Source organism: Dromiciops gliroides, chromosome 3 (genome assembly GCF_019393635.1).
Source record: "Dromiciops gliroides isolate mDroGli1 chromosome 3, mDroGli1.pri, whole genome shotgun sequence".
NCBI lineage: Eukaryota > Metazoa > Chordata > Mammalia > Microbiotheria > Microbiotheriidae > Dromiciops > Dromiciops gliroides.
Window position 1 is genome coordinate 423,589,817 of NC_057863.1, and position 12,644 is coordinate 423,602,460.

General features: G+C 37.7%; 1 protein-coding gene across 1 annotated transcript; it reads left to right on the plus strand.

The window, feature by feature from the left end:
- The first annotated feature begins 684 nt into the window (after positions 1-684).
- LOC122748950 (dnaJ homolog subfamily A member 1-like) lies at positions 685-2,058 on the plus strand. Its single transcript, XM_043995046.1, is given in 2 exon segments — positions 685-750; positions 752-2,058. Coding segments are annotated over 2 exon segments (1,194 nt in total). The 3' UTR covers positions 1,880-2,058.
- Positions 2,059-12,644: the final 10,586 nt, after the last annotated feature.

Sequence of the window (12,644 nt, forward strand, 5' to 3'; positions counted from 1 at the left end):
TTTATTAAGCTCTATTTAACAATTTTTATTATATGCACACACACATATATATCTACATGTATATGTAGATACACATTTACATAAATGTATATTTATATACACCTGTAATTCATGATGCCTTTCCAACAGAGAGAATTGTATACTAATGGGTAAAGTTCTGTTGGAAGGAATAAAATCCTTTGGCTTAGCCTAAGGAAAGAAAAGGGACTTTTTTTTTTCTTCAATCATGTAAAACATTTCCATATTAGTCATTTTGTGCGAGAAAATGAACACAAAAAGAAAGAGAGAGAAAGAAAGGAAGAAGGAAGAAAATAAAAAATAGTATACTCCAGTCTATATTTAGATGCCATCAGTTCTTTCTCTGGAGGTGGATAGCATTTTTCATCACAAATCCTTTGGGATTGAAGGGATTATCTTTTTAAAATAAATTTTCATTAATATCTTTTGTTACAACCTATGTTCTGATTCCAAATGCAGTGTTCTTTCCCTTTTACCAAGCTTAGAGCATGGCAATAGATAGAGTGCTGGATTTGGAGTCAGGAAGATCTGGGTTTAAAGTTTATCTTGAGGGTTCCTAAATCTGTGACCTTGGACAAGTCACTTAACCACTTTTGGTCTCAGTTCTTTTGCAAAACAAGGGAGTGGGACCACTCCCACCCTCCACCTCATCAGAGGCTATAAAAAATGGTGAAGGAAACGACTTATTATGATGTTTTGGGGGTAAAACCCAATGCCTCCCAGGAAGAACTAAAAAAAGGCATATAGAAAATTAGCCTTGAAATATCACCCAGACAAGAATCCAAATGAAGGAGAAAAGTTCAAACAGATTTCTCAAGCTTATGAAGTACTTTCTGATGCAAAGAAAAGAGACTTATATGACAAAGGTGGAGAACAAGCCATCAAAGAGGGTGGTTCTGGTGGTGGCTTTGGTTCTCCAATGGATATCTTTGATATGTTTTTTGGAGGAGGTGGAAGAATGCAAAGGGAACAGAGAGGTAAAAATGTTGTTCATCAGTTGTCGGTGACCTTGGAAGATTTATATAATGGTGCAACAAGAAAACTAGCTTTGCAAAAGAATGTAATATGTGATAAATGTGAAGGACAGGGTGGTAAGAAAGGAGCTGTAGAATGCTGTCCCAATTGCAGAGGTACTGGAATGCAAATAAGAATTCATCAGATAGGACCTGGAATGGTTCAGCAAATTCAATCAGTTTGCATGGAATGCCAAGGGCATGGGGAACGAGTCAACCCTAAAGATAGATGTAAAAGCTGTAATGGAATAAAAATTGTGCGAGAGAAGAAGATTCTCGAGGTTCATACTGACAAGGGCATGAAAGATGGTCAGAAGATAACATTCCATGGTGAAGGTGACCAGGAGTCAGGACTTGAGCCAGGAGATATTATCATTGTTTTGGATCAGAAGGACAATGCTATATTTACACGACGAGGTGAGGATCTCTTCACGTGTATGGATATCCAGTTGGTTGAAGCATTGTGTGGCTTTCAGAAACCAGTAACAACTCTTGATAACAGAACTATAGTTATTACTTCTCATCCTGGTCAGATTGTTAAACATGGAGATATAAAATGTGTGCTGAATGAAGGCATGCCAATTTATCGCCGACCTTATGAGAAAGGAATTCTAATAATTGAATTTAAGGTAAACTTCCCAGAGAATGGCTTTCTTTCATCAGACAAGCTATCTTTGTTGGAAAAGTTACTGCCTGAAAGAAAGGAAGTAGAGGAGACTGAAGATATGGATCAGGTAGAACTGGTGGACTTTGACCCATCTCAAGAAAGAAGACGCCATTACAATGGAGAAGCTTATGAGGATGATGAGCATCATCCCAGAGGTGGGGTTCAGTGTCAGACCTCTTAATGGAGGCCAATGAATACTCTCCATTGTAATGCTGGCTTTTGTATGCAATAATGAATGAGTGAAGGACTACAATCATCTTAACACACTCACTACTAGCTATTGTTTTTGTTGTAATATTCAACTATAGTTGTGTTTTAAAAAGTTAATAAAATCAGTAATATAAAATGCTGACTTTGCAATTTATGGTGTTCAGTGTGCAAGATAGTTTAACATCCTTAATTATTTCCTTATGGTAAAGAAGCCCCCAAATTTTTTATTTCATGACATGTACCTTTTGTTTCAATATGTATATGCAGTGGCTTAGACTGAGGTTTGATTCTTGAGTGATTAAATGTACACAAGCATTTATAATTGTTAAGCTCTGAAATTAAAATTTTGTACTGAATTCACCATCAAAAAAACAACAACAAAAAAAACAAAAAAAACCCAAGGGAGTGGGATTAAATGTTCTTTAAGGCCCCTTGCTCTAAATCCATGAGCCAATGATTCCATGACTTCTCCTCCCTGGCTATGTGAATCCCCTCAAATTCTTCTTCTTCTAATGTCTCCAAATGTCAACCCAACAATATGCTTCCAAAAGAAGCTAATTGACTTAAAGCTTACTTAGGAACATGAGGGTCTTGGCTCCTCCCTTTCTATAGACTAAGGGTCATGCTGACTCATTCTGATATGTCTTTTCCTCCTGTACCATTTAAAGAGTCATAGGACATTAGAACTGGACCTTGGAGGTATTAGAATTCAACCCCCTCATGCTTTATTGATTTATTTTTTGGTGGGACAATGGGGGGTTAAGTGACTTGCCCAGGGTCACACAGCTAGTAAGTGTCAAGTGTCTGAGGCCAGATTTGAACTCAGGTTTTCCTGAATCCAGGACCGGTGCTTTATCCACTGAGCCACCTAGCTGCCCCTTATTGATTTATTTTTTTTTTAATTTTTTTTTTTTAGTGAGGCAATTGGGGTTAAGTGACTTGCCCAGGGTCACACAGCTAGTAAGTGTTAAGTGTCTGAGGCCGGATTTGAACTCAGGTACTTCTGAATCCAGGGCCGGTACTTTATCCACTTCGCCACCTAGCCGCCCCTTGATTTATTTTTGATGGGGATTACCTCCCTGGTATATCTCTTTGCTCATTTCTTCTGTCTATTGATCCTTTGCTTCATTTGGTTTTGGTTCCCTTTTTTCGTGAACTGCTTGAAGAGGTTCTTAAACATTTTTTTTTTGTGTGCCCTGGACCCTCTTGGCAATTTGGTGAAGCACATGGGCGCCATCTTACAATAATACTTTTTTTTTTTGGCTAGTCAATGAGGGTTAAGTGACTTGCCCAGGGTCACACAGCTAGTAAGTGCCAAGTGTCTGAGGTCAGATTTGAACTCAGGTCCTCCTGAATCCAGGGCCAGTGCTTTATCCACTATGCCATCTAGCTGCCCCCACAATAATATTTTTAAATCAATAAAACAAAAGACGTAGGATTACAAGAGAATTTTGTTGAAACATATTTATCAAAATGTCAGAAAATAATTCAATAAATCCCAGGTTAAAAAACCTGGGAACTTGGGCTAGGCTGGAACTTTCATGTAAATGGAAGTTCCACTTATTTTAGGAATTTTATTTTATTTAAGGAAGATGATGAAGTACATAGAGTAACCTCTGACAATCACCAGCATAACATGATAAAGCTAGTTATTAGTGTGGTACTCAGTTTTACTTGGAGAGGAAGGGACTTATCACTAACTTCTTTAACTGTGCTAATTTAAAGGGTTTTTTTTTTGTAGGTTATGAAAATAAATAGAAATAGGATGAGATTTATGTTTTTGTTACAGAAGTAAACTTCTTTGTTCGAAGGATTCTAACTTTTAAAAACAACAACTGTAAAGCAGGGTAAGAGTGAAAGGAAATATTTACCATGCAGCTTGAGACAACCTCATCACTTCTTCAAAAGAGCTTCAGCATGATAAAATACTCTTAGCTGACACTATGAACATTTTCCAGTGTTCTCCTTACTTTCTCTAATTGCTAATGAACCTTACCAGGAAGAATCCACTAAAAACAAAAAAGTCTAGGTACTTTTCAAGAGGTTACAAGTGAGCATATGGGAGAAGGTAGAAATATAGGAATAGGAATCAAATAGGAAGGTAGAAATCAAATAGGAAAGGGCCCTCCTATACGTACAAGTATATTTATAGCAACTCTTTTTGTAGCAGAAAAACTGCAGCAAAATTGGAAATGAAAGGGATGCCCAAGATTTGAAGAATAGATGAATAATTTCTGCCCCCCCCATTTTAATCTCTCTTTATTTCCATAATTAACCATGGTGGGGGGCAGGAAAGTAAGCAACAACATTTTTGCATACAAGTATTATGTATGCACATTATTCCTCACATTCAGATTCAGGAAGTCAGGAGTTATATTTTTTCTTTATTTCATAGCATCAAAGTTAAAATAATCACTGAGAGTGACAGAACATGGTTCCCTAGAGATCTGATCTGTTTAATTAGCACTATCTGTACACATCACTAATGTGTAAATATCAACAAAGAGAACCATAGTGTGCTTTTTTCCCCCTTGCTTCTTAAAAAAGTGTGATGTCAAGGGTCAGAGGTTGAAACTCAGATCTATGATTTGTCCCAAGTCAACTTCTACCATTTGAGTCATAGTTGCATTAAGTGACCCCTCTGTGACAGATTAAATCACTGGACAAACATCTAGGTCAATGTTCTTGGAACATGTCTTGATCACAGACTTTGATGTTCCTGGGTCCTACTCAGGTATATGAATGGAGTGTGACAGAATACTATTATACTGTAAGAAACAAGGAAATAGATGATTTTAAATAGACATAGAACTTATATGAATTGATGAGAATGAAGTAAGCAGAACCACAATAATAATGTATACTATATTATAAGAATGAATAATTTTGAAAAATTTAATCAACCAAAGAAAAATGAAATGCACAAAACAGAACAATTTATATAATAACAATAACATTGTAAAGACAACTTTGAATATTATAAGTATGATCACTATAATGACAATCCATGACTCCAGAGGGTCAGTGATAAAATATTTTATTTCTTGACAGAAGTGATAGAATTAGAATATAGAATGAAACATATATACTTTTTATATAAATCCAAAGAGAGAATTTGTATTGCTTTAATATACAAATTTATTACAAAGAATTTTTTTATTTCTTTTTTTTCCCAATGGGGTAGGTGTATTGATGAGAGGGAGATAAACTAGTTTTCTGTTAGTCAAAATAACAAAAAATAAGCACTGGCCTTGGATTCAGGAGTACCCGAGTTCAAATCCAGCCTCAGACACTTGACACTTAACTAGCTGTGTGACCCTGGGCAAGTCACTTAACCCTCATTGCCTGCAAAAATTAAAAAAAACAAAAAACCAAAATAACAAAAAATGGAGAAAGCGGGATGCTATAGATATTGAATGCACTTTCAGATGAACTCTATTGTTAGTTTTGCTTAATTTTTACAATTTGTTACAGGAGACCTTAAATGCAGTGGGAGTAATCTGAGAGTGTATGTAACATAAAAATAAAACTAAAGAAGGAAGGCATATCAGTGGGAATAAGGGCTTGAAGAACTATACTTGAAAATTGTTTGAAATCAAGTAATTACTCCACTTTTCTGTTTGTCTGTTTAGGGACTTTAATGTAGGGTAGCATGGGCTTTGCAGATAAACTATTGCTAAATCTTTGGAATAGCCTTCACTTTATCTGTAGAGGCTGCTAGGTAGCGCAATGGATAGATCACTGGCTCTGAAGTCAGGAGGACCTGGGTTCAAATATCACTTCATACACTTATTAGTTGTGTGATCCTGGGCAAGTCACTTAACCCCAATTACCTTAAAACATCCAGGGCCATCTCCAGTCATCTTAATATGTATCTTGCCACTGGACCCAGATGGCTCTGGAAGAGAGAGTGAGGTTGGTGACATTGCACAGCATTCCCTCACTTAAATCCAATTCACTGAAGGTCATTACATCACCCCAATGTCATGGTCCTCTTCAAAAATGAAGGACAAACAACAGTAGCTTAGTTTATCTGTATGGTTATATTAAGCCCTTGGGCATCATAGGTGATACTTTTTTTCCCCCAAAAGCTAAAAATCTCTAGGAGACTTAAAAAGTGTTTAAGAAGGACAGGATTTTACATCTAGCACCTTCTTTTTGGGCTTTTTTGTTTTGTTTTGTGAGGCAGTTGGGGTTAAATTACCTGCCCAGGTTCACACAGCTAGTAAGTGTCAAGTGTCTGAGGTCAGATTTGAACTCAGGTCCTCCTGACTCCAGGGCTGGTGCTCTATCCATTGTGCCACCTAGCTGTTCCACCATCTAGCACCTTCTTGAAGAAAACATCCAGGAGGATCTGGAAAGTGATATGTAAGGGAAAAGGGAATTGGTAGCATTGTTTTTAATCCTTCTTTCCTGGCACTGTTGTAGGCACTGGGAATTCAAAGACAAAAAGGAAAAAGAAACTGTCCTTGGCTTCAAGGACATCATATTCTTCAGGAAGGAAGCAACATTTACAGAAGAAAATACATATGAAATATATGTGTAATCTGTAAGAACTGTGGCAAAATGTTGGTTGAATTGTTCTTTTCATTGGTCTATGTTGGTCTATTGAATAAGAAATGGGCTGTTCATATTATAAGGAAAGGTTAACTATCTTTATTCTTAAAGGACATTATCTCTCTATCAATAATAATAATAATAACAATAGTTTGAAACATCCTTCTTGTTGGCAGCACAAATTACAATTTCACCATTTACAGTCTATTATTCCTGCCACTTTCGGTTATAAGTGAACTGAATTTTCTTAGTAATAAATCATCACAAAGTAATTAATCAGAATCTCATGGATTAGACAATTACCTCTTGGAACTTACTATAATTCATTTCCATCAGCCAATACTTATAGATAGGCTTTAATTTCCTTATAATATTAGAACACATCAGGTAATATGGAGGGATTTGATTGTGCTTTTTTGAGCTCTACAACATTTATTAAAGTTCTTTGCCTTTATTCTCTTTTTGAACATTTATCTTACTTGTGTCATGAGCTAGAGTGAGGACACATCATCCAAATCCAATAAAGAGAATTGTTGTCAAAGTGAATAGTCATTTCAAAGTTATAGCATAGAAAGAATAACCTTCTACCCAGGCAAATCATATAAAGCTCTGGGCATTGACAGCAGAGATAGAGAAATTCTACTTCTTGACTTAATTACAAAAAAACTCAACCCACCATTACCAAGATTAAAATATAATTTTAAAGAGATACATGTTTAAAATGAAAAAATAAGTAATGACCAAGTATATTTCACTTGTGCTGAGTTAATTGACATCGTCAGATAGACACTTTATTAAGATCACTTTGGTGTCTGAATGGAGGATGGACAGGAGTTGGGGGGTGGTGGTGGTGCAGTTGAGGCAAGGAGATTAACCAGCAGGTTATTTCAATAGTCTAAATATGATGTAATAAGGGCCTGCACTAGAAAAGTAGCAATATCAGAGGAGAAAGGAGGGTTGCATATGAGAGAAACTGTGAAGGTAAATTTAATAACAGATTGCAAATGGGGAGTGGTCAGAGAAAATAAGAACTTGAGTATGACACATACATTTTAAGCTTGGGTGACTGAGAGGATGGTAGACAGTAGTAGGGAAGTTAGTAAGAGAGAAAGGTTTGGGGTGTAGAAAGATGATTCAGTTTGAGACATTTTGAGTTTAAGGTGTCTATGAGACATCCAATTTGAGATATTCCAAAGGCATTTTGACCTGGGAAATGGAGGTCAAAAGAGGTTAGGGCTCCATAAGTATATTTGGGAATCATTGGCATAGAGATAATAATTTAATCCATGGGAGCTAAAGATGTCAAATTAAATAGTATAGAGGAAGAAAAGAAGAGGGTCCTGGACAATCTTGAGGCTGGTGGGGAGGAGTGGGAGATAGCCACAATTAGTGGGTATGACTGTATGAAGATCTTACAAAGGAGACTGAGAAGGGGTGATGAGACATTTAGGAGGAAAAACCTGGATACAGTTCTGTCATGAAAATTCAGAGAGTATCAAGAAGAGAGTGAATGACAGTATGAAAAGCTGCAGAGAGGTTAAGAAGGATAAAGATTTGAAAATAAATGTTTTGGCAATAAAGGGAGCACTGGTAACTTTGGGGAGAGTAGTTTTAATTGAATGATGAGTTTGGGAGTCAGATTGTAGATGTGATGTTTAAAATCTAATGTGTGTTCACCTTACCCCCCCCCCCCTCGCCGTGTGTGAGGGATTAGCTAAGATTTACTGATAAATTTGGCAACAGTCTAGGCTTTTAAGTATTTATTAAAGTCTGTTAGAAGTTAGTGAAGAGAGAGAGTGAGCACAGGTCTCTGAAAGAATGGAAAAACCTAGCTCAGATCTAGAGAGAAAAACTGGCCTTCACCTAGCAGCTCATGCTTCCAACAAGAGACAGAGTCCCAGCTGGTTCTCCCAGAAGCCCCCTGTGGAACCGGAAGAGGGGCGGTCCCCACACACAGCTTCAAGTTAATTGGTTGGTAGCATTCAAGTCTATTGATTGACATGACTTGAAGGTGGTCCATGAATTGTGATGTGACTTCCAGATGCTAGAATCACCTTAGGAAGGGGTGACACCTCATGTCTTTCTCGGCAGTGGGTGGTTCCCTGGTTCTCACATAGAGTTAAGAAGAGGGTGAGAGAAAAATATTCAGGTACTGTGTGAGAAAATAATTAATAATGGATTTCTGGGAGAAACCCAGACATTAGTTTTAGCTGCTCTCTCCCCCTTACCAGAAGCCATCCTGGGATGAGTCTTCAGCTTAACAAAAGGTATGCAGATTGATCCTTCTGATTAGCTAGGGGAAGAAGCACACCTAGATGATTGGAATTTGATTTCTAGACCATCCCCCAAGTCATGTCAATCAACAGAACTGAATGATGCTAACCAATTAGCTTAGATCAATGTGTGGTGACCCGCCTCTACCAAAAAGAGTTTAAAATCCCTGGCACACCAGGGTCGCTCTCTTGTCTCTTGTCCTCTCTTCTTCCTGGGACTCCCTTTTACTCTACATTGCTGGGTATGCAATTTTTTAGGCCTGTAAACCTGTAACCAGTGGTGGAAGTCAGGGATACACAAGGTCAATAATTTATAATAAGTGATATTAATTAATAATAAATGACTATTGCCCAAACTGGTGCAATAGCCATTAATTTATAAGTAGCAATATTTTAGAAAATTCAAGCCTACTCTCCCAATAAATTATATAACACAATTGATAATAGACAGCTTATTCAAAGAATTATATCATGAAAGAGAGCAGAGATATAGGACAATATTTATCAGTAATGAATACATAACTTGAGGGTTTTTTTTTAAATCATGTAGAGAAATAGGTGTGTTAATAGGCAGCAGGGAAGTGGTAAATAAACAGTGACATGGAAGGTTAGTGAGAGAATGGGGATAATGGAAGGGCAATATGCCGGAAAAGACAGTATAGAATGTGATCACTTGTACATCTACAGTTGCTGTTTTTGTCCTTCCTTCTTGAAGAGGACCCTGACATCGAGGTAATGTCATGACTTGCAGTGAATTGGATTTAAATGAGAGAGGGCTTTGCAAGGCCACCAACTTCATTCTCTCCTCCAGAGCCATCTGGGTCCAGTGGCAAGATACATATTAAGATGACTGGAGATGGCCCTGGATGTTTTAAGGTAATTGGTTTTAAGTGCCTTTCCCAGGGTCACACAACTAATAATTGTCAGAGGTGAGATTTGAACTCAGGTCTTCCCAACTTCAGGGCCAGTGCTCTTATCCACTGTACCACCTAGCTTCCCCATATAGAGTGGTTAGCCTTGGAAAGGAGAATGGTCATCTCTTCACACGAGACAGGGATCAAGAAGATGATAGCAGAAGGCATCTAAGCAATGTGAATTGAGGAGGCACAAAAGGGAATTCTCAGTGAAAGGTCTCAGTTTTTTTCTTCAGTGAAAAATGAAGCAAGCTGAGAGGCTGGTGTGAGGAATCAGAGGAGGTTTGAGGAGGGATGAAAACATTTAGAGAAGCTACCGTGGTGAATGGGATAGTGAATAAATTAGAAATCCAAATCCTAAGGTGTCAAAGGATTTCTTTATCACAGTGAGGTCCAGTTGAGATTATGTAACAAATATGTAGTGGACTCAGTCAGCATGGTTTTATAATGTTCTATCTAGCTCTATTCACTAGCATCTCAGACATGAGATAAAGAGGTGGGGAAAAATAAGGCACTCTTGGTAAATGGCCTAAATGTTTTCGATGAAGGAGTGGCAGGAGGGATTTGCCTGGGAGCTTTCAGAGGGAAGAAAAGGTTTGAAACATCTGCTGTGGTGAATGGGAGAGGGAATCAAATAGGTGTAGTAAGATTTCTTTTCTGTAATGAGGGTCTAGTTGAGATAAGCTAAGCAAAAATATACAGTAGATTCAATCAGTATAGTTTCATGATTTCCTCAGGTTCCTCAGAAGCACATCAACAGGAGAGAAGGAGATGCCTGCCACAAGTCTTTCTCCACTCCAATCCATATTCTACTCAGTTGTCAAAGTGATCTTCCTAAAGTGCAGGTCTGACCACATCACCCCCACCTCACCCTACCCAATAAACTGCAATGGCTCCTGATCATCTCCAAGATCAAATACAAAGTCCTAACCTCTAGGAGTCCCTTACCTTTCCAGCAGTCTTGCAACTTACACCCCTTGGTCCCACATATTCCATGATTCAGTGACATCGTCTCCTGACCCCAGCTATTTTCACTGTCTCTCCCCCATGCATGTGCCAACTCTGGTTTTGCAACTGTTGTTAAATCCCCCAATACCAAGGAACTTACATAGATTAAAAGCAAAGAGCTTTCTTTATTTTGTTGGGGGAGAGAAATTAGACATGTATCAGGGTCTTCTCTAGTTGGAGATATGAGGCAGGGGGGCTAAACCTTGATTTATATATTTGTGGCTAGACAAAGAATCGAACAATGTAGTGTAGTAACAGTGGTGAGGTAGAACAGCAACAGTGAGGCCAGGCTGTCTAGTGACAAAAAGTCCATTCATAGCAGGGCCTTTTGGTGCTTGCCAGAGCTCAGGAACCATCAGTTCTCTGATTTAGTTGCAGCAGAATTCATCCAGAAGATGTCTATTTTTTGTTAAGTACTGTGCTTAATAAACTTAATAAATCCTTCCTTCCTTCCTTCTGTCATGGGGGAAATAGGTGGTGGTGGGTCCTTAGATATTCCTCTTTAAAGAATTATACCCCCTTGCACACAATTCAATTAGAATAAAAGAGTCTTTTATAAAGATACTAGAGAAAGGGACCAAGAAGGAAGTCAAAGATTTCCCTCAAGGGGAGGAAATGGTTCAGAGATATGATTCTCTGAGACTCATTTCTCCTCAAACAGAAGAAAGGCAAAAGCTTTTATAAACTGTAGATGGGGTGACCACCACCTGACAATAGATAGTTAGTTCCCTTTGGGGGTGGGGAAAGCTTCCTGAGAGTCAGGAGGATTTTCTTTTGGAATGATAGTCCTGACCTCTGGCGTTATCTCTGTCTCCTAGCTCAGGTAGTAGCCACGCCTAACTGACTTTCTTGCCATAGAATTTAATCTCCTCCTACTTCTTATGTGTGTCCATCCTGATAACTAGTTGGCCAGCTTCCCAACCCCCATGTTCCTTCCTTCCTTCCTTCCTGTCCATATGAGGAGTCATATCCTTACATGTGAGTACTTAGTCCAAAAGAGTATAACTTTTGATTACTTATACTTTATTTGGGGGCTAGGCTTTTTTTCTTCCCCATTTATTTACTCTTTTTTTTTAACTGGGACAATTAAGTGTTTTGTTTCATGTAGCTTTTTATTTATGATTTTTTGAAATATAACTCTGAAAAACCAGATAGAACCCATTGGGAATCAAAAGGGGCTACTTGATTATGGTTGTTTTAAAATAAGTTTTTATTTATTTAGAATTTTCTCCAAGTTACATGTAAAAACAAAATTTCACATCATTTTTTAAAACTTTGTGTTCCAAATCTCTTCCTCTTCTCCCCAACCCTCCGTAATGAACTCAAGCAATTCAATATAAGTTATACATGTGCAGTCTGTGCAAAGCATTTCCACATTAGAACTAACAAAAAATGTACTTCAATCTGGATTCAGATACCATCAGTTCTTTCTCTGTAGATGGATTGCATTTTTAATAAGTACTTCTGAAGAAGCATTTGCTCATCATTTCCCTACAGCACAATAGTGTTCCATCCTAATCTCATCTCACAATTTGTTCAGCCATTCTCCAATTGATGGGCATCACCCCAATTTTGAATTCAACTTTAAAAAAAAATCCCTTTCAGGGTACCAACCTAGTAGTGGCATTGCTAGGTCAAAGAGTATGTATGGTTTTATAGCCCTTTGGCCTTAGTTCCAAATTGCTCTACAGAATGTTTGAATCACTTTATAATTCTACCAAAGAGTGTATTAATGTCTCATTTTCCCCATATCCCCCCAACATTTGTCATTTTCCTCTGCTGTCCTATTATCCAATCCAATAGGTGTGAGGTAGTACCCAGAATTGTTTTGACCTGAATCTCTTGAATAAATAGTGAGTTAGAGCATTTTTTCATGGTGGCTATAGGTGGCTTTGATTATTTAATCTGAAAACTTCATATTTTTTGAATAACTATTAATTGGGGGATGGTTCTCCTCTTAACAAATTTGACTCGGTTCTCTATG